General features: G+C 42.7%; 1 protein-coding gene across 1 annotated transcript in view; it reads left to right on the plus strand.

The window, feature by feature from the left end:
* The window catches only part of LRBA (LPS responsive beige-like anchor protein), a 621,066-nt gene that overhangs the window by 138,732 nt on the left and 456,974 nt on the right, over positions 1–25,360 (plus strand). The window contains 8 exon segments of the mRNA XM_025198536.1: positions 6,603–7,640; positions 8,676–8,851; positions 10,678–10,831; positions 11,241–11,421; positions 12,938–13,065; positions 13,580–13,687; positions 16,989–17,157; positions 19,569–20,016. Coding sequence (XP_025054321.1) covers positions 6,603–7,640; positions 8,676–8,851; positions 10,678–10,831; positions 11,241–11,421; positions 12,938–13,065; positions 13,580–13,687; positions 16,989–17,157; positions 19,569–20,016 — 2,402 coding nt within the window.

Here is a 25,360-nt window from a genome sequence, read left to right on the forward strand (position 1 = left end):
AGAAAGACTACATCCATGGCGACACCTGCATCCAATGCTTTTGTGACCTGATCGTAAAAGGCAATCAGGTTGGTCTGACATGACCTGCCCCTAATGAAACCGTGCTGGTTGCCCTTGAGCATCATTCCCGATGCTGGCCCATCACAGATGTACTCCTTGATGATCTTCTCAAAGAGTTTCCCCAGGATTGAGGTAAGACTGACAGGCCTATAGTTGCCTGGGTCCTCCCTCCTTCCTTTTTTAAAGATGGGGACCACATTGGCTATCTTCCAATCATCTGGCACCTGACCCGAGCACCATGAGCGCTCATAAAGCTGTGCCAAGGGCCCTGTAATAACCCCTGCTAGCTCCCTCAACACCCTGGGGTGGAGAGCATCTGGACCTGCTGATTTGAACACGTCCAGCCCCTCCAGAAGCACTCTAACCCGGTCCTCCTCAACCTTAGGTCTTGAGGCGTTCCCCTTGAGTCTGTCTTGAATCACGGTGGGGGAGTCCCGGTCCCTGCACAAGAAAACGGAGGTGAAGAATTTGTTAGAGGTCTGCCTTCTCCTCTGGTGCAACCACCAGATTGCCCAGCGTATTTTGCAGGGGCCCCACATTTCCCTACGCCTTCTTCATCCTCCCTATATATTTGAAAAAGGACTTTTTATTATCTTTGATCTTCGATGCTAGGGAGAAGTGTTGCTTTGGGGTGGGGAATGGTACATTGGAAATAGAGATGGAAGGGTCTGCTGAGCCAGAGGAAGTAGTGGGAGGGAGGGGTCAGCAGCAGCTTTTCTCAGTATAGAAGCCCTGGAGAACTTAGCGAGAACGATGGAGATGAGGAAGGCAGAAGGGACAGAGTCACTGATTGGCAGCAGTGATGTGGATGACCCATAAAACAAGAAAGATAAGTACCAGTGGCTTCCACATTTGCTTTATCATAGTGTTATGCTTTGCAACTTTAAATGTGAGAAGTGTATTGGCAAGGAAGAGGTGGGACTGAATGGTAGCAACTTTCACGTCTGTCGATGTGGATGTGATATGTCTACAAGAATGTGGAATACCATGAGGAGATGAATATAAATATCTGGAGAAGAGATGGGGTTCAGGGCAATCATGGTGGGCAGGGACAAATGCGAACAAGGTGGCAGGGGTAGTGGTGGTAGTTAAAAACCCAGGGGTTAAAAAGTCAAGCAAGTGCAAATGTTAGTAGAAGGAAGAATGCAGAGGGTGTTGTTGGAGACAAAAGAGATGGAAGGTAGAGTTGTTCCCCTTCTCTAGTTGTTGTGCTGCTTCCACAACAATCAGTTCACCCGTTTCCACCTCCTTTGTTTCTTCCAGTAATGTTTGCTCCTCCAAATCCATCCCAACCTCCCCTCTACTTTTTCCTCACCCATCTGATCGAAGTCATCCCCCTTTTTAGGTTGTGCTCTGGGCATCTGTTTTTCAGGTGCCCTTCCTTACATATCCCACATTTCAGCACTTTCTGGCATGCATGGGCTCTGCCCTCTCCCACCATACCAGTAGCAAATGGTTAGGGTACAATAGACCACCAAATGCCCTTCCAGCCTGCAATGCCCCAATCCACACATTATATTTGTTTCTCAATTTTCCACAAACAGGACTCTCCAGACGGTCTTCTCTAGCCATCTCTCCACATCCACTTCTTAAGGATATTCAAATACAATTTAATAATGGTCACTTGCTCTTTCTTGACTCTTGTTCAGTGGCAAAAATCAGTCCTTGCAATTCTTCCTTCTCCTCCGTTTCCTTGTAATTTCTCCAAAACTGTGCCATAGGTCTCTGTGTCAGAAGGTGAAACTCTATGAACTCCTGTTTGGGTAGGCCATCATGCATTGTGTAAGTTTTTGGGGTGGGTTCACTTTCAAAATATCCATCAAAATCTAATTGAAAATGTCATACATCTCCATGGTCCGTCTCTCTTGTGCCTTCTCCCTAGTCATTGTTGTGCGTATCCTGAGACTCAAAGTCTCTCTAGGCTCCTTGTCCCCATTGTCGTGGCTCCACTTGCCTCCCTCTTCTGGATTCCATCGTCTGGCCCCTCCTCTCTGTTCTTCCTCAGCTCTCTGGTTCCTGCTGCTGCTTTCCCAGTCTAGCTGTTTTCTGTCTTCTTCCCATTTCTCTTCTTCTGGCTTGCTCTCTTTGTGCAGTTTCAGCTACTTTTGCTTATGCCTTCATTTTCATGCATTGCTGCACCAGCTGCCAATCAGATTCCAGCTCCTGGTCTGAAATTCCATATTCGTGACTCTGCTCTGTCTGGTCTCTTCTCTTCTTCTCTAATCTGTGCTTCTCTGCTCTCAGTTCACCAGCATTCACAGCTGCCTCCATCTCACTGCTCTCTGCTCCTGCCTCTTGGGTCATCAAGCAAGGCTGCAGGTGCCGCATTTGAGCTGATCCCACAAGAAGCCAAGAAGCAATATACTGATGGGAACCTACATTTTTTGTTTTTAAGGAAAATTTTGTGTCCCCCAGGCCAAATTAGCCAGATCCGTTCCAATTCCTTTGAATTATTCAAGAACCTTATGTCACCCTACAACCGACAAGTATCCTCTACCCCAAACTTTTCAGCCTGGGACTTCAGCTGCTTCCAAATCTTTTGGCAGGCACCTTATGTTCAGGCCAAAGCCCAGAGACTTGGGATTTGGATGCCCCCAAGTTTTCCTTGCCCTCAGCCATATGGCCAGAGGAACGAGCTAGGGAGGAATCTCCCATTTCCATAAAATCGGCATGTAGCCAAGATCCTTCGATTGGAAGCTAGGCAAGTGGGAAGCTAACTATGAGGCTTTCGTAGGGTGTCCTGTCTGCAAGCAGATAAGGGTGCATCCTCCGCTAGATAATTCTGTTTTAATTGCATTATCTTGGCTGTAGTAACCTACCATAAGAATAAGTTAATACAGCCCAGCTGAATAAAATATGTCATTGCTTACTAAATCCAGTCCCCTGCAATGGCGACTTTTTCAGGTCATGGTGAGCCGTTACACTGAATGCATTTCAACTTCCTTTTCACTCTCACAGCTGAGCTCTATGCATTTCTTTCCCATTTCCAATTATTCCTGTTTCTTCACCAGCCTTAAATGTATGGCAAACATCACCGAATTAATCCCGAAACAGTTCACCCAGAATCCCTCTGTTGCCGTCTGTTTCATCCTGTCATATATGATTAGCATGGCCCTGCCCTCCATGAGGTGGAGATAGACCAGGTTGCCCTGGTCATCTGGACATACATTTTTGGAGGATCCCAGGACTTCTGACAGAAACACCCATTTTCCAGTCATGGGGTGGGAGAGCTAATTAGCACATGGATCCTTTGTGGGGGGAGTATCTGGAGTACACGCACATACTGAGCAGTGCTGAGCTTATGGGATCACTGTGGCTTGAAATGCTGTCGATTTTGCTGGGGCCCAGCTCAGTGAGCTATATGGTAAATCATTAGCCTTTTGGTTTTGGACTAATAGTTTGTACTATTTACAAGTAGGTACACAAATGTTACTTAAAAGTTTGTTTATGGAGTACTTGTGCTAAAACTTGCAGCAGTTTCATCAGTTCTGGTTGAACTGTAAATATATGAGTACTCAATGCAAATTACTACAGGTATTTTTATTTCAAGGTCATTGTTTTCAAATGTACTTCTCAGGGAAAGCAGGGTCTGACAGTAAGGGAGAGGTGAAGGGGCTTCAGGGGAAATAATTTGGGAGGAGGCAGAGGGCAGGAGGGCTACCTGACTCACCAGATTTATTTTCCCTGCTGTAGCAGTGGGAGGGGGACAAATTCAAGACAACCCTCTAAAAATTAGATTCTATACCTGGAAAATTATAACAAATGTATAAATTTTCTATATATAGAATCTAATTTTAGGGGTGTAGTGAGTTGTCCCTCTGTTAGACCAACCCTGGAGTCAGTTTCCTTAAAGTCCAGTTGGCTTTCAGCTTTAATCTATTTATTCTACCAGGGAACACTTGTCCACACAATAAAGGTAAGCAATCTCATAAGCAATAGGCATGAGTATACAAAAGCAAACCCTCCAGTCTTTCCTCAGACCTCGGGAGAGAGGCAATCCCAGCTCAGTGCTGTTCCTCAGCATACTACCACCCTCTCTGTTTTTGCTACCCCTTGTGAGGAGTTTTTGACTTCCTCTTAGGACCAGTCAAGCAGCCTTTTCAGCAGACCCTGGTTCTCTCTAATCTCCTACAGCTGGGCTTCAGCCCAAGCACCACATACCTTGTTGCAGAGACTGTTACCTTTTTTTACCCCCTGCAGTTAGGCTTCTGCCCCTGAGCCATGCACCTCATTCCAGGGCAGTTGTCTTATATTCAGGGTCATTTTGTATTTGAGTAACTATGGTATAGAGAAGGAAAAGCAAAGATTTATAGAAAGATTGATTTGGAAAGTAAATAAGGAGACGTATGTACCTGGGTACAGAACTGAGTGCATGGGGAGACCCAAATTCATTCCTAGCTGTTCTATTGACTGTCTCAACTTGAGTAACTTGTCTCAGTTAACTCATGAACACTACTAGTATAAAATGCTGCATGTTCTGAAGCTCCAATACAAGTCTAATCTCTTGAGCTTGAACCTTGTGAGAAAAAGTGGCAAACTGAGATTTTTTATCATTACCTAAAACAAAAAAGAACGTTCTGTTCTTTTCTTTAATTTTCTTTTTCTCCATTTCTTTAGTTTTCTATGTTTAATGCCCTTTAAGCATGTCTTGTTTTGCCTAATGAAAATGAAACAGCATATATTTTAAAAGTGAAGTTTCTTTCTTTTGAACTCCTACCAGTCATTGCTTTAAATGCCAGATGGACAAACAATTTCTTAACATTATCCAAAATAAGAATATGTAGTAAGTGAAAAAACGAGAAGTTGTCTGTGAATGTCTTTAACAAAAGTTACTATTTTGCACTTGATTTGTTTGTGGGAAATAGTCAGTGCTGAAGAAAGCAAATTAGTTTATGAAAAAAATAGCTTGGTTCAGGCACCTCTTTGGAAAAAATAGTTGACTTCATTTTAAGTCTCACCACTAATTGCACTTCAGTCAAGACAAATGGAAAAAAAAGATTTTGATTTGAATTAAAAAATAATTAGAGCATAAATAAATCCTAGAACCTAGCAACAATAAAAGAGGATAGTGTTTTAGTGATTTTTTGTTGTTGTTGTTTTACATGTGAAGTTGTGAATTTAATTTTATTGGAGAGAGATGAGTTTCCTTAGTTTGTGCAGACTTTTGGTATATCCATTTTGAGAGTAGGACCAGTGAGGGGGTTTGGAATATTAGACTTAAGTTGAGACTATATAGGGGGAGGAGGGAATGTGTGCATGAATATGTGATTATCTAAAATATACATTGTATTTACCTATTATATATTATCTAAATATACATGCACACATGTTTTAGATGAAATATATATTATCTAAAATACACACATTTATTCTCTCTGTCTCACATTAAATGTGTGTGTATATTTTTTAAATTTTACTCCTTATCACCATTCAGAGTTAAACTCAAAGGTATATGAATTTATAGATGGAAGGACACATGAAATCATCTTCTGAAATTCTGTCAAAAATGTGCTTTTTTATAATATATATGATAAATACATGATGGGACTGCTTAATACATAGTTTTCATTGATGCTCATGTGGAATAAACTGTACAGCTTGTAAATGGTAATGTTATTTGTATATTTTTTAACTTGGAGTTATTTTCCTTAGGCTTGTACAGACACAAATCTCCCAGGAAAGCCATGAATGTACAGATGTTTAGGCTTTTTCTCTCAGGCCATTTCAGGAGAAAAATAACCTGGGAACACCCAACGTTATATTGCTCCCAGGAGAGTTTCTTCTGGGAGGGTGAATGTTCATACATGCCATGGTTTCTCTCAGGAGAGAACATAACTTTCCAGCTTTTCTCACCCCTTCACCCACCCCTTCACCCATCCCTGCCAGGAGACAATGATACACACTGGACTCTGCTGCTGCAGAACACTCCTTCACAATCCCCACATTGTGCTTCAGGGAAAATTGCACGGGCAGTCTGGGTCAGGGCTGCCCTACGTAGTCAGGGCTGCCCTACGTGCTGCTGCTAGGCAGACTAGGGAAGACTATAGAGCACACTGAGATGCCCTGGCTGCACAGTGTCAGCACTGAAAGCTCTCCACTCTTCAGGGCTTCAGCATCTGAGTGTCTGTACACAGCCCTGGGTAAGTTTCTCTACCTGGAGAGCAAACTTGAGAGAATTCTCCCAGGTCATTTGAATGTGTGTACACAGCCTAAGTACATTTAATTCTGTGCGAGGACTCATTCTACTATTTCTTCAATTTGAGGCATGTGCATCTGCCCTGACTGCATTAACAGCTGAATTTATTTAATATCTGTTTGTTTGTAAATAAGAAAATGGTTTGCAGCAGGACATGACTAGTTTTTAATGGTTTTCACTTGTATATTATGTTAATACAGTAGGATAGTTGTAATATAACTAAGGTTGTATTGCATCTTTGCAGTTTGGTAGATGGTACCTTTTGGTATCATCCTCTGAATCTATTTTGTAGAAAAAAGTCTTCTAATTTAGTTTCTAATATCCTTGAAAATCCTTTGCTTTTTAGGTAACTTTTGAAATGCACAAAGAGAGTCTTTCCCAAATGTACAGGGAATACCAAGGGAAAGGAGGAGAGGGAAGTAATTTAGGACTTTCCACTCCAATCAGAACTATATCAGGAGTTAGAGAAGCTGTAACAGCAGGAAGACAAGAGTATGTGGAGGTGAGAGATGCTACTTCAGCATGCATTGTTGGAGATGATAATGTGGAGCACAGTACCCAAGAAAAGGAGATGAAACCCACCACTGAATGTGAGCAACAAAGTCATTTAGCACCCAATGAGGGAAAGAAATCAGAGGAAGAAAATGGTCAGAAAACACCTGAATTAAATAGAGCACTTGGCTTAGACCTTTCTCTACAGAAAGAAGCAGTAGAATCAGGTGACACAGAAATCACAACTGGAATAGCTGAAGCAATTGATGATTCTCCGAGCAAAACCAAGGGGCTTGTGGAAGAAACAGCAGATGTTGATGGAGCTTCTCCAACCACACAAACTATATTAGAAGAGATGCTTGAAAGCCCAGAAATACTGGAGAAGTCAACACCAGAAGTCGAAGAAGAAGATGACTTTGTTGACCTAAAAGAGGAAAGCAGTCTGCCTTTACCTTCAGAAGAGTCTGTATCAACAGGCAATGAAGAGCACAGCAATCTTGACAATGAAAGCCAAGTAACTGTAGCTGCAGAACAGGAAACTATCTCTGAGAAGAAGCCAGAGTCAACACCTTTGGAGTCCGAAGGTGCTGAAGGCCGGGATGAGACAAAGCAGGAATTGGCTTCAGTGTCAGAAATGAGAAGTTCTCAAATCCAAGAGGTGACAACTCAACTCAGTTCAGAACCAAATGAGACAGAGGATGAAAAAACTCTTGTCAGTGAAACCAAAGTAACTGGAGAAGATGGAAACACACTTACTTCAGAAGTTTCCATGCCCTCCGAGAAAAAAATTGCCAAGCTTGATGTTTCTAGTGTTGCATCAGATACAGAGAGATTGGAACTGAAAGCCAGCACAAGCCTGGAAGCCACTCAGTCTCACAGACCCCTGCCTGAGGTAACCTTTTACATATCTCCCTCATACCAAATTTTAAAGCACCTTACCCACAAAATAGATCAAACAGCTTATGACATTATTAAGAAAAATACAGTTTAAGCAGGTAATAAGATTGTATGGGTTGTGGGTTTTCTGGGCTACCTGAAGAAGTTATTTGAGCCAGGAGTTCAAATAATTATGGGCATGGAGAAACAGTTTCTTTGGGGGGCTAAGCTAGTGTGATTTGTTTGTTACTAACTGCAGGTAAATGGATAATTTATCTGGAGCAGCTGATGAGTAGTACATTCATGCCCCCTTTTTACTGTGTTATATTTTTCTCCTTGGATTACCTCTATTTTTCCATTGAACTTCCGTTTTACTCCCTTGTCCTTCTAGCTCTTAGTTCTAATGAGTCTCTTTGTAGCTACCCTCTCAGTCAAGAAAGTGGCCTGAATTTTCTTCACCTTCTATCAGAAACTGTAAATGTAGTTTTTAGCTGACTGCTACAGGCATCCATTATTTGAGAACATATACGGTATCACTTCAACATTTAAAAAAAAAAAAAGCTTTTTATGCACATTTAATTTAGAATTAGGATTACTGATGTTTGCCCTTACTGTACCACTTACAACCCTTTAGTCTTTAGCTTCCAGTTCAGTGGTACCTACTGATCATGGCTAAACATTGATGTAGCTGAGTACTTCCCTTCTGCAGAGACACCTGCCAATGGATGCCCTTCATCCTACACCATTCTTCCTCAAAGGAGGAAGATCATTGTCAGCAGCAACATATTCTCCCCATGTGGTAAGGTCTAGTTGCTGCTTATTTTTGTCTTGACTAGCAGAGGTGGTAGTGCAGTTGTACTGTAGTTTGTAGGTTTGATATAATCAAATGAATAGCAGCCCTGCAAGTGTCTTAGTTTTACTTGATGTTCATTTTTAAGCTTGCATTGTTTAAAATGCAGGTCAATTAATCTGCATTGTTTTGAAACTATTGCTACTTTGAAGAAACTAAGTATTTGATATTTTAACTTGTGCCTCTGTTTTATGGATTCAGACATCACGGCAGCAAGATTCATCAGGGCAAGATTTAGCTGCTACATCAGATGGGCAGAGACGAGATTCCAGGTCTACCATGTTTCGTATCCCTGAATTTAAGTGGTCACAGATGCACCAACGTTTGCTCACAGATTTACTTTTTTCAGTAGAAACAGATATACAAATGTGGAGAAGGTAAGCAGATACACCTTCTAAGATATCGTATGAAGTAGTATTTCAAGATGAGACATCCAGTGTAGCCGAGGCAGACTGTTATAACTGTCAAAAATCTATGTGTATTGGAGGACCACATATGAATGCATAGACACATGCCAATGGGAAGTTTGGTATTGACTTTAGTAAGATCATGCTTTTCACAGTCAGAATTTAAGTCTAGTTCTCAGCATCTTAGGAACATTCATAATTCTGGAAATTTAAAAGAATCTTCTCCCTTGAAAATGCAGTCCAGTCAGTGTTAACATATGAATGATAGATGCAGCTACTGTGTTTTGTTGTATTTCTGTTGGAACAATTATAGCCCTATGTGTTTAACAAAGCCGCACAAAATATCGATTAAATTTAGCAGTAAAGGGAAAACTTAATGCCAGAAGTGCTGTTGGTATTTCAATATATGTTTAATACTGCTTATCTGTATGAAGTCATGGAAGTCAAATTGGATTTGAGTCATGTAGTTGTATCTGTAACAAGATATGTGAGAACATAAAAAAAGATTACAGGTGTATAAACTATGCCTTGAGATTAAGATAAAATGTAGTCACATCTTGGAATAAATTCCAAAGCCACATTAATTTACCTACTCAAATACAATAGCAAATATAGTTAAGATACCATTCTTAATTTAGGAATTTCACTGAGAATGTCTTTTCTTTCTTGACTCTGAGACTGTTTTTGCAGTCTGTTTCAAGATTTGTTTTAAATTTGTAACTTGGGAAACTTTGGTAATATTAAACTTGGTCTTCTAGGGTGCCTAGTCATGTGCTTGGGGATAGACTTCATAGACATTAGGGCTGGAAGGGACCTTGTAAGATCATCGGGTCCAGCCCCGTGCCCAAGGAACAGGAAGCCAGCTAGGGTCAGAGGTTCCCAGCAAGATAAACATCCAAACGTTCCTTAAAAGCAGCCAGAGTAGGTGCTTGCACCACCTCTGGGGGGAGTCTGTTCCAGGCCTTGTGACGGCTCAGACAGTAAAGAAGTTTTTTCTTATGTCCAGCCTAAAACAGTCTTGCAGGAGTTTGTGACAGTTGGACCTTGTCACCTCTTGGGGCGCTCTGGTGAACAGGTGTTCCCCCAGATCTTGATGTACACCCCTTATGTACTTATAGACTGCCACCAAGTCACCCCTGAGCCTGTGCTTTTGCAGGCTGAAGAGTCCCATAGGGGAGAGGCATTTTAATTAGAGTGGTTCTTAGAATGCTGCTCTAATTAAAAAGCCGCAGCATCATGTGTATTAAGCCCCCACGCATTTAAAAATCGCCATGTGATGCTTTAAGTAAATCTCATTCAACTAGCTTTAAAGTGTCCCAACAGCCATTTTTAAACCCTTAGGGGCTTATACATAGGATACCGCAGTGAATCTAGAGTGTTCTAATTAGAACATGTTGGAGCACATGTACAAACACCCCTAAATCATTGAGTTTAGATCTAGTTTACACCTCAAGGGAGCTTTATACTATTGATTTGTACAGTGCCTTTTACTGTAGCAGATAATCACAGATTAATTTATAATGAATAATTTTCCATATGACTACACACTTGGATATAATTGTCAAGTCAGGCTCTGGAGAGGATTAGGAGGATAAAGGAAGGGCAGTTTCAGGTCAGGATTAAGGACCAAACCTTGAGGAGATGCTCTTAGCTGCATCATAGCAGTCTGTCTGGTATGTTTTTTTTTAATTTCAGCAGAAAGATTTAAACTGAACTGGGTGAAGTAACCACAGAAATAGGCATTTGGTCTGAATGTTATGTTCATTTCACCTTTTTTGTTTGTTTGTTTCTGACAGCCATTCTACGAAGACAGTGATGGACTTTGTGAACAGTAGTGACAACGTCATCTTTGTACATAACACGATTCACCTAATCTCTCAAGTTATGGACAACATGATTATGGCTTGTGGTGGTATATTGCCATTGCTTTCTGCTGCTACATCTGCTACTGTAAGGAATTCAATTTCTATTGCGAAAGTGATCGCTGTAGGAACAGACCTTTCTTCTTGTATCTGCTGTGTGGGAGAGCAGGGACTGCTCAAGGTTGTTTCCCTTGCACTGTCTTCCCCTCCTTCTCCCTCTGCCCACATGAGAGGAGTTTGGCCTTGCTTGTCAGGGTGGAGGGTGGGGGTAGGATAGGAGAAGATATCTAGGGGGCCTGGTTCCTCAGTGCACACTGAAATGGAATAGAGTGGAATATAATAGAATTTGTATACTTCCAATTGGATGCTTTAGCCTACTATATGATTAAACTACTGCTTTTAGTTATGACTAATAATGGACCATTAACAAACTCTTCTTCATGTATTTTAGTATTTTGTCTAGAATTATATGTTGTTTTCAAATTTTCCCTTTGTAGCATGAACTGGAAAATATTGAGCCAACTCAAGGACTTTCAATAGAGGCTTCAGTAACGTTTCTCCAGAGATTAATCAGCCTTGTGGATGTGCTAATTTTTGCAAGCTCTCTTGGCTTCACTGAGATTGAGGCTGAGAAAAACATGTCATCTGGGGGAATTTTGCGACAGTGCCTTCGACTGGGTAAGCAAGTAAAACTGCTTTAAGGAAGGAAAGAGTATACTGCTTTAAAATAATATTAGCTACTGGCTAACTTTGTTCTTGTATATTTAAGTGAAATAGGAAAATATCTAAAAATTATTTCATTTAGTCAGAGATACCTTAATTTATTAGTTCTATCGCTTTTAATCTTTCACTGATTCTTTTCATGTGCATGCTGTATTTAGTTCCTTCCAGTTTGGCCCATCAGAGAATATTCCCTTGTAATTAAATAATGCTTAAAACTTCTTTATTCTGACAACTTATTGAAGCAAAATAGCTGTCTATAACTAAGTACAGATAAGATAATTGTATGCTGAAATCCATAGGCCATGCTCATTTTCATTTTATCTATGACAATTTTAGCCTATTGATGCATACCTTAAATAGAGATTACCCCTTTTTTGGACACCTGGTATTTTTAGTTTATAGGATATGTAACAAAGAATAATAATCTTCTGATAAATCATGGAAGAGGTAAACTTGGGGTTACTGGGACAGGAGATGGCAAAAATTTAGATAACTAAGAAATGCAAAATTTAAATGGACATGTTTCAAATCATTTCATAATCTTCTGTTAGCTCCTAATGCTTTTGATCATTATGTAGTGTCTGCATAGACTTGTACTGAGAGAAAACCAACTGTGTTGTAAATGTTCAAAAGGGATCTGAGGGTATGGACAAAATGTTAGGTGCTTTAAAAGGGAGGAGTTGCTTCTTGCGGATGCATATCAATTGTTACTATCTTACTGTTACATTTTCATAAGCCTGTAACAATACATGGGAGCTAAATCACCTTAAATTTGACCTTGGATTTAAAGTTGAAGCAGTTGTGTTATATTTATATTGTTGCAGAATCATGAAAAAGTCACAGTTACATCAGAATAGCTTGTATGGATATCCTTTGATACTGATACAATTGTTACTTATGTCTGTACCCTGCAAAAACTGACAGATGATGTACTTAAAGTAGCAAATGGGAAGACTATGTTCAATGTCCTATTAATAGAATTGATGCATGAAACATAACTCTAAATGTAGCTACTTTCCTTCCTTTACAAACAATTATTAGGTGCATTTTTATTTCTCTACACTGTTAATGTGTAATGAGGATATTTAGCTGATTTTTCATATTCAGTTGTACTTATGAAAACATTTTAGTGAGTGTCAGAACTAGAAGACACAGCAGTGCTAAACATATGTATATGAGTATTGATCATATCCTCCTGGATATTCAGGAGGATATGATCAATACTCATTTATGTATGAAGTTTTAATAAATGTATTCAATGGCAATATAATTAAAATATCATTTGACCATTGTTTTGCAGTAAATTAAAGTTCATTGTGAAAGAGAGAGAGAATCCATTTCTCTTATTGCCTTTTTCACCTGAATGTATTTTAACATAAATGTAAACACGACGCTTATCAACATGAGAAGTACAGATAACATAAAATTATTACTTCCTGTTATAACCCACAACATACCTTTTTCTTCAAAGTGTGTGCGGTGGCGGTAAGAAATTGTTTGGAGTGTCAGCAGCATACCCAAATGAAACCTAATACAGAAACTTTAAAGAGTCACAAGACAATTCAGAGCCTGACAGGAACAGGAAAATCTTCAGCAAAGGCAAGTAGATGCCAACATTAAATATAAATAAATAAATAAATTAAGGGTAAATGTGACTACTGTATTTATTGCACCAAAGCTAAATGCCTTTATTTATATTTTTACTATGAACATGTTAAAAAAATAAATGTAAAATTAAATAGAACTTCATCAGAAATATATAACACCTAAAGTAGTTATCCAATTGTAAAGGTAATATTTAAATACATAGATATTTTGATCTTCAGTGACAGAAGTCAGAACCTGTTTTCAGGTAACTTGGGAGAGAAAATACTTATGTTCTGTCTTCACATAAGACATCTGTGTTGTATAAGCATTTTCGATACCATTCTTAAAATGTACAATGGAGAGCACTCTGTATTTCTTATGCTAACATCTTCCTTCCTCCTTCTACCTCCTTCTACCTCCTTTATCCATAGTTATGAAAACTATGAAAGCAGTGAAAGTAATGGCCTGTTAGTGCTTCTTGGAATAGTACTTAAAACATCTAACCTAATTGGTTTCTTCCAAATAGAGTCCAGTCGACATTGTGACAGGTGGAATTTCTCCAATACGAGACCTTGATAGGCTTCTGCAGGATATGGATATTAACCGACTTCGAGCAGTAGTATTCCGAGATATAGTAAGTTATGAAAAGCCATGCTTTTTGTTTCCAAGTGTTTGCATTGCTCTGGTTGCTGAACCAGGGCTGTGTGTGTTGCTCCTGCCTTTAATGTGAAAATAAAATGAATACTGTAAATGAGTTGGAATACTTGGAAGATTGAAGCACAAGAACTAGGGGTCCATGACTGAGAGATGTATGTAACAGTACCTTTTGTCTCTTGGGTTGTTTAAAATGTTAAGATGTCTATGGATAGGGACAGATGTTCATAAAGTCTGAGCCTGAATTGATTCAATCTTTGCAGGTTAGTCTAATCTGCAGAGAGTGAACCAGTTTGCAAGTGGATAGATGTTTGGCACGTGCCTGCAATAGCTCAAGCCAGAAGCCTGGTGGTGCTAGAGCAGCCCTTCCTTCCACATGGAAACTGAGCTGAGGAGAGGGGGTGTGGCCAGGCCCTGGCAGCATCTCCCTGACAGCTGGGATTCCCAGCAAACAGGGCTGCCCAGCTCCAGAGGGGAGCTGTTTCCCTTTCTCCCTCTTCCCCACCTCTGCGGGGCCAGTAGGGGAGCTCTGTTCATTGCTGGAGGGGCTCTTTTCCCTCCTCCTCCCCCCATGCAATGGGGTGGGGAGGGGGGCTCTGTGAGGCTGCTTGGCCCCAGACGGGGAATCTTCCCCCTGCTTCTCCCCCATCACTGTGGGGAGAGGAGGGGGGCTCTATGGGATGCTGCCCAGTCCCAGAGGGGGATAAGACAAGTTCCATTCCCCCCTCTGTGCAGCTCTGGCTGGAACCGCACCTGCGCCAGGCACGAGCATCCTGACCTCCCTACCTGCTGCTGCTGGCAGGCAGCGGGGGCTGCATGCCATGGGGGGAGTTTGTGAGGCTCCCTACACCTCCCCACCCCCTGCCAAGCTAAGCTCTGCACTCCCGCTGCCCCTTGGGGGGGGGAGGAGGAGGGGGAGGGGGAAGAGTTCCCCCCAGTATGGAACAGAGCCTGCCCCTCCCGTACCTGCTCTGGAGCCAGTCAGCATCACATGGAGCCCCATTCCCAGCCCCGGGGCAGTGGTGGCGGGGAGGAGGAAGAGTCCCTATCCAGTCCCTCCTAGCATGGAACAGAGCCCCCCTCCCCACCCTGGGGGACAACCAACCCAGCATAGCCCTGTTAAGGTGAAGGGAACAGGGAGAAGGGTTGATTCCTCCCTCCATCCCTTCCCTGAAGCCAGGGTCTCCCAGCTCCAGGGGCCACTGTTGTAGCCCCCTGTCCTTTGTTCCCTGGCAGACAGGCAGACCCTGGTTGTGGTGGGGGAAGAAGGGAAGAATTAATCTCTCTCCCTGCCCACTTTGCCTTAACACAGCCATGCCCGCTGGTGTCTCTGCTAGGGCTGGTACCTGCTCCAGCTTGAGAGCAGAGGGGAGGGTGCGAACTCTGTTATGGAACAGAGAGCTCTGCCCAGCCCAGAGAGCATGCCGGGATGCTGGGGGTGTCTGGCTTATCTTAAACCAGTAAGGGGCCTGGGACAGACATTGCATAAACTGGTTTGACCCAAATCATTTAAGTCTGATACTACATTCAACCAGGTTTATCTCAAACCAGTTTCGGCCATTTTGTAACTGGTTTATGTGCTCTGAATGTCTGTTCTGTTACAGGTTTAAACCAGTTTCTGATCACTTAAACAGGTTTATGTGTGATGTCTGTCCCTAGTCCAGGAGCACAAATCTCAAAATTCTTTCTAGGATACATACATATGTATAGTATAAATGTATGCATTTATATGCCTATATATACTTAAAATGTTGGAGAGAGGTAAATGTGTTTCCACAAACTCACATTCTTTTCAGTGAATAGCTATATAGCTAGTTGAATAAGAATTTAATTTGTATGTCTTCCAGTTTTTGTGCATGCACACCCTTATACATAATCTCTAATTTATTACATTTCCCCCTTATATTAATATTTCCAAAGAAAATATTGTTTTAAATTATCTTGTTTGTGCAAAAATTATGAAGACAAATATGTTGGCTATAATGTGTCTGAGATGTTGGTGAGCACCATTTTGTGTGCTAGAACTTGTTCTGCAACAAGGGAAAGCAAGAAAATTCCCTACTCTATTAAAAAATGCAGTAATGTCTTCAGCTTGCACCTGGGCAGCAGTAGAATAGAACAGAGGTTAGGATTTTTTGGGGTGACATCTTTTCTTGGACCACATGTGTGGTTGGGTAACATTTAGACAAACTTTCAATGCAAAACATTCTTCCGCATTTAAAACCTTGTCTAATTTTACCCAGCTATACAGTTAGTCCAATAAAGAAAACTTGCCTTACTTAATTCCAGGACCATCATGGCTACAACATCACTCTAATGCTACCATGATTGAATAGAACTAACTCAATTTCTTAACTTAAGTAAACTCCTCTCAGGACCTTCTCAGGGCAGCAATGGCAGCACAGGCTCTGGGCCTGGGCTGCAGGTGGCTGCAGCCGGGGGTGGGCATGGGGCATGCACAGACAGACACACAACCACAGCCTGCAGGCAGCCAGGAACGTAGCCTGGTGGCATGTGGAGCAGTGCCTAGCAGGTAAGTGTGTGTGGGGGAAGCGGTGTGGGGGGAGGGCAGATCAAGGCCCCTACAGTGAGGGAGGGAGGGAGTAGGGCAGGAGATGGGGTAAATGGGGCCTTGGGGTGGGTCTTGGGATGGCCTGAGCCACGGGTGGCTCATCCAGGGGTGTGGGGGGGCCGGTGCTGCTGCCTGCACCCTGGGGGAGGCCTGTGCCTCCTGGTTTTATGCACAGGACAGAGGTGGTTGCCCACTGCTGTTGTCCTGGCAGCCGCATGATGACATGTGCCTCCCACTGCTGGGCAGGCAGGGGACACGGTGCAGTCAGCATGCAGCTCCTGGGGCAATGGCAGCGGGGGGCAGGGCCCAGTCCACAGCGGGAAGCTGCCTCACGCACAAGGCTGGGGGGCATGTGCCTCCCATGCCTCCCCTGGGGTGCACACAGCAGTGGGACCTCCCCCCTGCACCCCTGCACGAGCCACCTGCAGCCCTGATTGTCCCAAGACCTGTCCCAGGGTCCCGTTCACCCCTGACTGCCCCACTCCCTCCCTCACTGCGGGGTCCTCGATCTGCCCCCTCCAATGCCTTTTTCCTCCCACACATATCTGCTCGGCAGTTTCTGTGTAGCAGCACAGTAGAAGTATCTTTTAAATTTAAGGTTTACTCAGTCCCCCCAAATAATATTTTCTCTCCACCTATGATGCCACATGGAAGAGAAATAGTTCTCTACTTGAATAGTAATCAAAGATATAAACATTGTTTTTCACAGGAGGATAGCAAACAGGCTCAGTTCTTGGCCTTGGCTGTTGTGTATTTTATATCAGTCCTCATGGTATCAAAATACAGGGACATATTGGAACCTCAGAATGAAAGAAAAAAACCTCATCGAAGCCAGTCCTTTAAGGGATCAGAGAATGGAAGTAGCGAGATAACTACAGGTTAGTGACTGATACAGGTGCCTGATTGTATACCATATGCCACTTGTGATCTAAGTTGCCTTACAGGTCCAAACAGAATTCTGATGAAAATGGTACATAAAGGGTGCAGACAGAAGTGTAGCTCCCTGCTGTAACTGAGAGTGTTTTGCAGAAAGTGTTCTGAGTTGCCATGATCCCCCAGACCAAGGAGAAGTTCACTGTTGGTTCCAGAGGGGAGGTGAATCTAGCTGCTGGCTGGAAGCCTGTTTCCCCAGCAGTGCAGCCAGCTGCAGCCAGTTTCCCCTAGCAATGGCCCCTGCTCCCTTCTAGGCTGCAAAGTTTTCAGAAGGGGAGGGGAGAAAGAGCAGACGGAGCTTGTTCTAGGGCAGGGGTGGCAAATTATTTTGGGCGGAGGGCCGCTTACCAAGTTGTGGCTAGCTGTCGAGGGCCACGTGGGGAGCCCCGCCCCTTGACGGGAGCCCTGCCCCCTGGTCACCATCTTGGGACCAATGTCTCAGGACCAATATCCCAGGGCCAGCACCAGTGGGGCCCAAAGCAGGGCACAGGTTGGTAGGGGCACCAGCAGGGAGAGGGGGGAGCTGGCCCAGCTCCATACAGCTGGGACCCTGTACCCCTGCCATCCTGCTCCAAGATATGCTGGCACTGGTTCTGGGACATGGATGTGGACCCTGCTCCCGCACCTGCTCACTCCCAATGCCCCCCCAACCCCATGGTACAAGCAGAGGGCAGTGTGCATCCCTGACCCCCTGCTCACTGGCAGGTAACGAGTTGGTGCGGAGCGCAGGGAAAAATAACCCCTCACACACCCTGTGGCTGGCACTCCCTGCTGCAGCTGCTTGTAGCTCACATGGGGCTGTCCTTAGCAGGCACAGGCAGCCCCACGCGGGCTGCGAGTGGCTGCAGCGCAGGACGCCAGGCATGGGCTGGGGGAGGGGCCGCTTTTTCCCCCCCATGCTCAGCACTAGCTTGTAACCTGCCTCCACAGCCAGCCTGGGCCCTGTGCCAGCTCTGGGCTCGCCTATTGGGCTAGGCAGCATTTGCAAGCAGCACGGCAAGCAGGGGGGGCCGCAGCTGCTGCCGTCGCACGCAGCCCTGCTGGGCAAGCCTGGAGCCAGCGCAGACAACTGTGTGTAGGCTGCGAGCGGCTGCAGCAGGGAGTTACAGATCAGGGAGGGGCTGCTTTTCCCCCACACTTCCCCCCCTTACCTGAGTTTCCGGTGTGGTGCAGTGACACGGTCCCAGGCCAAAAGCCCCTGCTGAGGCTTCTGGCTGGGGGGGACAGGGCCAGGTGGGCACTGCTGTTGAAGGAGCCCTCCAGGGCTTCCAAAGGCAGATACATTTTAATTTTCTAAAATTTTTTTAGGGGCAACATGGGTCAGATAAAATGGCCTCATGGGCTGGATCTGGCCTGCAGGCCATATTTTGCCCGCCCCTTTTCTAGGGGCTGGGGGGTGGGGGGGGGGGACTGGAGGCCACAACCCCCCCCCCCCCCGCCGGGGGGGGGGGGCGCCCCCCCCCGGACTGGGTGGGGGCTCCAGTACACCTGCCCCACCCTCCCACAGGGGGTACAAAAACCCCAGACCAAACTTCCTCCACTCCCTTCCCCACTTGAGGCTGAAAGGCAATGCAGACAGAAGTTAAAGAAGATGCTCTGTTTTGAAATGTCTTCATCTGACCCTTTGAAGGGGTCAGATTTTCACCTAATTGGCTGCGTTTAAGCTGTCTGCAGCCATGAATTTGTTTGGTCACAGCTATAAATTGCTTTCTGTGGTCAGGTCAGGTAAAAATTGTCACTTCTGTCTGCACCCAAATATTTGCATCACTACCACTTAAAATATATAAACTTTATAACATAATTATCTAACTTGCTTAGAAATTCATGTGCTTCTCTTGGCTTGATAGTAATGAGAAAAACCCAGCTTTGCTGATGCTGTTTGGTGAATGATTAATTTAAATGGCTTAAATAACAGTGAAGACTTACTTAGCAGGAAGACTTGCTGGCTTTAGCTATGTAAATATTTGTAGGGCCATTATTTACTTTTGTTTACATGTCATTTTGTCCTCTCTCCTTTCATGATCAATTGATTTGATTTCCATCTCTTGAATATTGAGTTTTACCCCAATTTATTTCTATTGTCTTCGAGTTTTAATTTTGTAGAAATTTGGGGCAGAGAATAAAATACAAGTATCTGTCTTTCTTGTAGGGGGGAGAGAACTCAATGTAAAACGTAAACCTATCCTTAAGTCTATTCTTCTAGTTTCCTGCCAAATACTGTTTTTTATATTAATGTAAAATATTTCTAGGTATGTATTTATTAATGATTGATTGTGTATTTTAGAAGAAATATGGCTGGTGGTGTTCTTTAATAGTGACATTGAAATACTTTTTCTTTCTGTTTGTGGGTAACCAGATGTAGAAAACCCCTCTGCTACTCTTGGTGGTTCAACTCCAGTTTCTGCTGAAGATTCTGAAAGTACATCCTCTGTACGAAGAAGAGACTCTGGCCTTGGAGAGGAATCGACTTCAGGTCAAGCAAACAATTCGGATTTCGTAGCTGAAGCAGTACCTCAGTGTGTCAGCACAGGCCCCGACGCCATCAGTGAAGTTCTATGCACACTTTCTTTAGAAGTCAATAAATCTCAGGAAAATCAAAGTGAGGCAGGAAATGAGTTGGATAATAAACCTGCATCTTCTGTAGCGGCTGCCAAAAATGTCAATGTAAAGGACATCCTTAGAAGCTTGGTTAGCACCCCAGCAGATGAGGCTGCAGTGGATGCTTCTCTTCTACCACCAACCTTCCTTGGAGCTCTTGGTGATACAGCAGTTGAGCAGCCTGTGCAGTTCCATTCCTTTGATAGGTAATGTAATTTCTTTACTTGGTGTAGTTCAATATGTAAGGTAAGGTACTAAAAAGCTCTGTCCCATAGTAACCTGACATTTGTGCTTAAATAGCAGGTGAATTACCAATATGATGTAATTTAATAATATGAGCAAATTCAGATAATTTACAAATATCAGTTGAAAGGTGTTGACATCAGTTGAAAGGTGTGTTGATGTTACAGGAAAATGAAGTATGTGACCTGAGGATACCTCACTATGCTCTGCGAGACATTCATGTAATATTTTTACGTGTCTTATTAATTTATAGTGAAGGAAAGTAATAAGTATAATAGGCAACATACGTCAAAAGTATCAGACAAATTAAAATAATTTTTAATTGCAGGAGGGGAGACGGTCATCACATGGGATAGCTGAACTTTTCAGTAATAACACTGGATGAGATTGTGCACAATTGTGCATTAGTGCAAAACCAGAAACAACTAGGTAGAAGAAGTCTGAATGTAAAATATGTTGGTATAAAAGGCCAAGACCAACTTCTGGATGATGGATAAAAGAGTATAACATTAACAAATATAACTTGCAACTAAAATTAGTATTAAAAAACAGACTTCTTGGCTTAGTTAGGATTTGTCATGTTAGAAAATTTGTAAAGCTAATTCTTGCTTGAAAACACTAGAAGCTTGTGGGAGTTCATCCTTCCTTGGCATAGGAGTAATATATTTGGATGAGGCTTTTCTCTAATGATTTGAAGAATGCTCACTTGTATAAACTGAAAGTATAGTAAAATAATTTACTTTTTATTAGAGGTATAGTAATTTTTTTAACAGTTCAAATACCTCTGATTAAGAGAAGCGGTATTTAAGGCTGGAATGACTAGTATGTATGAAAATAGCAACTTGGGCGGGGTGCCCACGAGATGATTGAGTTCAGGATCCCGAGGAAAGGAGAGCAGCTGAGTAAGGACCCTAGACTTCAGAAAAGCAGACTTAGACTCACTCAGGGAACTCATGGGCATTGGGCAGGGTTCCCTGTGAAGCCAGTCTGAGGGGGCGAAGAGTCCGGGGGAGAAGAGTCCAGGAGAGCTGGCTGTACTTCAAAGAAGTCTTACTGAGAGTGCAGAAACAAACCATCCCAATGCACAGGAAGACTAGCAAGTATGGCAGAAGAGCAACTTGGCTTAGCAGGGAACTCGTCAGTAAACTAAATCTCAAAAAGGAAGCTTATAAGAAGCAGAAACTTGGACAAATAACTAGGGAGGCGTATAAGCCCATTGCTTGGGCATGCAGGGATGAAGTCTGGAAGGCCAAAGCGCAATTGCAGTTATAACTAGCAAGGGATGTGCAGGGCAACAAGAAGAGTTTTATAACTATGTTGGTAGCAAGAGGAAGATCAGGGAAAGTGTGGGTCCCTTACTGAATTGGGAAGGCAACCTTGTGACAGAGGATCCAGAAAAGGCGGAAGTGCTCAATGCCTTTTTTGGCTCTGTCTTCACAGGCAAGGTCAACTCCCAGATTACTGCACCTGGCAGCACAGTTTGGGGAGGAGGTGAGCAGCCAACAGTGGCAAAAGAACAGGTTAGGGACTATTTAGAAAAACTGGACATGTACAAGTCCATGGGGCCAGATGGGATGCACCCAAGGGTGCTGAAGGAGTTGGCTGATGTAATTGAAAACCCACTGGCCATCATCTTTGAAAACTCATGGTGATCAGGAGAGGTCCCAGATAATTGGAAAAGGGCAAACATAGTGCCCATACTTAAGAAAGGGAAAAAGGAGGATCCAGGGAACTACAGACCAGTCAGCCTCACCTCATAGAGCAGATCTTTAAGGAATCCATTTCTAAGCACTTGGAGAAGAAGGTGATTCAGATCAGTCAGCATGGATTTACTAAGGGGAAGTGATGCCTGACCAACCTGAATGCTTTTTGTGATGAGGTGGTTGGCTCTTAGGATATGGAGACCAGTGAATGTGGTGTACCTTAATTTTAGCAAGGCTTTTGGTACAGTCTCCCACAACATTCTCACAGGCAAGCTAAGGAAGTATGGGCTGAATGAATGGACTGTAAGGTGGATAGAAAACTGGCTGGAGCACTGGGCTCAGAAGGTAATAATCAATGGCTCGAAGTCTAGTTGGCAGCTGGAATCAAGTGGAGTGCCCCAGGGGTCTGTCGTGGGGCTGGTTTTGCTCAATGCATTCATCAACGACCTGGAAGATGGCATAGAGTGCACCCTCAGCAAATTTGCAGGTGACACCAAGCTGGGAAGAGTAGTAGATATGCTGGAGGGTAGGGCTAGGATTCAATGTGACCTAGACAAATCAGAGGATTGGGCCAAAAGAAATCTCCTGAGGTTCAACAAGGACAGCTGCTAAGCCCTGCACTTAAGATGGAACAATCCCATGCATCAGTATAGGCTGGGGGCCGACTGCTTAGCAGCAGGTCTGCAGAAAAGGACCTGGGGGTTACAGTGGACAGTAAGCTGAATATGAGTCAACAGCATGTCCTTGTTGCAAAGAAGGCTAATGGTATACTGGGCTGCATTGGTAGGAGAATTGCCAGCAGGTCAAGGGAAATGATTATTCCCCTCTATTCTGCACTAGTGAGGCTACGTCTGGAGTACTGTGTTCAGTTTTGGGCCCCCACTACAGAAAGAATGCAGACAAATAGATGACAGAACAAGGAGCAACGGTCTCAAGCTGCAGCAAGGGAAGTTTAGGTTAGATATTAGGAAGAATTTTCTCACTAGGAGGGTAGTAAAACACTGGAACAGGTTACCCAGAGAGACTGGAATTTCCATCCTTGGAAGTTTTTAAGCCCTAGCTATACAAACCTTTGGCTGGGATGATCTGCTTGGGCATGGTCCAGCTTTGAGCAGGGGGTTGGACTAGATGACCTCCAGAGGTCCCTTCCAACCCTAATTTTCTATGACTCTATGAAATGGCTACTTGAAATTCAAGTGCAGTTTCTGGGTCACTGGTGGAATGTATTTGTAGTGAGATGTTCACTAGCTTAATGGTTACATTATTTCATCATTTCCCCCCGTGTGTAGTCTGAATTTTTTTAAATCTCCATTTGTAAACTATTGATTGTAAACCAGAGTGCTATGGCAGCCTGGTGAGCCTTGAGATGCTTTCAAGGGTGTCCTGGGGTGATACAAATATTTCAAATAGGAATCCATAGTGTCAAAAGTACTTTGAGACGTGGTGGTCTTTCTGAGTTCTTTGCAACAGAAACATTTTTCTTTTTTTTCTGTAATTAAAAAAAATGAAAACTGGGAGCTGGCATTTTCTGAGCGATGCCGTGAGAAAGAGAGAGAGAAGATTGAGAACCACTGTTTTTCAGGTCAGGAACCATATTGTAGTATATTGCCTGAATGATCATTTGGCCTGTGATTCTAATTGGGTCTTTGGTGTGCCATTTATCTTAGCATTTTGTAAATTGGTTTCAAGAACCGTTAATTCAATTTTTACTCCTTATAATGCTGTTTTTATAACAAATTGCTTTATATGCCACCAAGTTATACATCTTGGTGATCAGACCCAACAATGTCTAATTATTGCCACAAAAGAAAAGTTGGTGAATAATAACAATAATAGTAGTAGGAGTTAGTAGTAACACCACCACCAGGGCGTAGCAAGTAGAGGCAGAGTTTTTCATGCACCAAACATCCTCTATCCTCAGTGGTAAGTGCTGCTCTAAGTGTCTGGCAAAGTACTGAGAGCAGAAGAATGAAAAAAATGACAAGTTACCTTTGCAGTGCCTGGTCTCTGCTATAGTGATGGTCAGTTGCGTACTTGGTGGTGGTAGAGCAGAGAGCAAGTACAGCTTGGTGCCTTAACTTCTCATTTCCTCACTTTTGTCAGTTTGCTTGTACCTATGGAATTTTTTCATTTCCTTACTTTCGTGAGTATATCAGGTAGACAAAGATGTGTTTAATGGATGCATATTTTACCTCAAATCAATTATGATGTACATGTCACTACCAGAATCCCCCATTTATGGTAAATCTATTAATCTATAATAGAGCACACAGCTAACTAGCTCATAAATCAACATTTTTAAATTTGGTATAAAATATTAAATCCAGCATCAGAGAAAGTAGCTATAAGTGAGAAATTTTTGTATTTAAATAATATAGAAGGAGAAAATAATTTTACGAACACTTAAAGGTGATTCTTTCTGTATTTAATCTTAAACTGATAAGTTTTTCTTAATTCACATCAATATACTGGTGGGGCAATGTTGTTTTGTTGGAGGGAAACTAGTAGAGTTAGAAATAATTGCTTTTATCTCTGGGGGCACATGAAAATAGTAACAGTACAGTGGGAAACTTTGGAAGAGCAGACATCAGGATGCTCTCTGTAACTTACAGTGTCTGGTTTGCATTTAGTGTATTGTCTGGTGGTGAACACAAAGCTCAGTGAGTTACATTTTTTTCATTTTTTTAAGATACCTTGTTAAAAGTTGTTCCCATGTAGCAGTTTACCAATGGAATATCTCTGGGAATTTCAAAGCATCTCTGATCCTGTATTTATCTCAGGAATGCTGTGTCAGAAATCAAAACTCTCCTCATATCTTAAGGATTATCAACTTCCCAGCCATAGCTGGAGAGTATACAGTAACAGCTATGTGAGTGAAACCTTGCTGAAAGGCTGCCAGGTTGCAGGCCTTTGCAAACAACAAGGTGTGCGCGCTCATTCCCATGCCAAAAATCTTCCTCTTATCTTATGTGACGATCCAATCTGGTGATTAGTGGGTGCCAGGGGTTTATCTTGATATAGTTCAAGGCCTGGGCTGGCTTTTTCACAAAGTCCATGGAGACAGAGAATTAACCCAGTCCAATTTTAGGATGTCCTGAAACTCCCTTTTTTATACAAGAAAATATTATTAATGTTTATGAATAAAATAATACTAGTTTGAGGGAGGAGAGGAAATAATTTCAGCTAAAAATGCTGATGAAGCTTTTCTTCTATTTAGACAAAGAGAAAATCTATAGCATGACATCTCATATGTAATATAAAATAAAATCTTAGCTTCTTTGGACTTACAGTGCTCTTTGTGGACACATTCAGTAATTGTGTCATTAAAGAAAGCTGATATCTAGGGTATAAGAGAAACATGCTATTAAACTATTTTTGCTGTGTGGTGCTTGAATCTGAGGCTTAGCTGTAACTTATGAAACATTTTTAATAAGCTTGTTCACTTTTTGGAATGTTACATGCAAGCTGCTTAGTTTGGCTCAGTCTCTCTGGATTCCTTGTACTGTGGCATGTATGCCCCTTTACAGTTGTTGAACAATATGTTTCAGATAAAATTGAATAAATCCATAACAGTCATATTTTCTACAGAATAAATAAATGTAAG

The sequence above is a fragment of the Alligator sinensis genome, unplaced genomic scaffold, assembly GCF_000455745.1.
Source record: "Alligator sinensis unplaced genomic scaffold, ASM45574v1 scaffold169_1, whole genome shotgun sequence".
NCBI classification, from domain to species: Eukaryota; Metazoa; Chordata; order Crocodylia; family Alligatoridae; genus Alligator; species Alligator sinensis.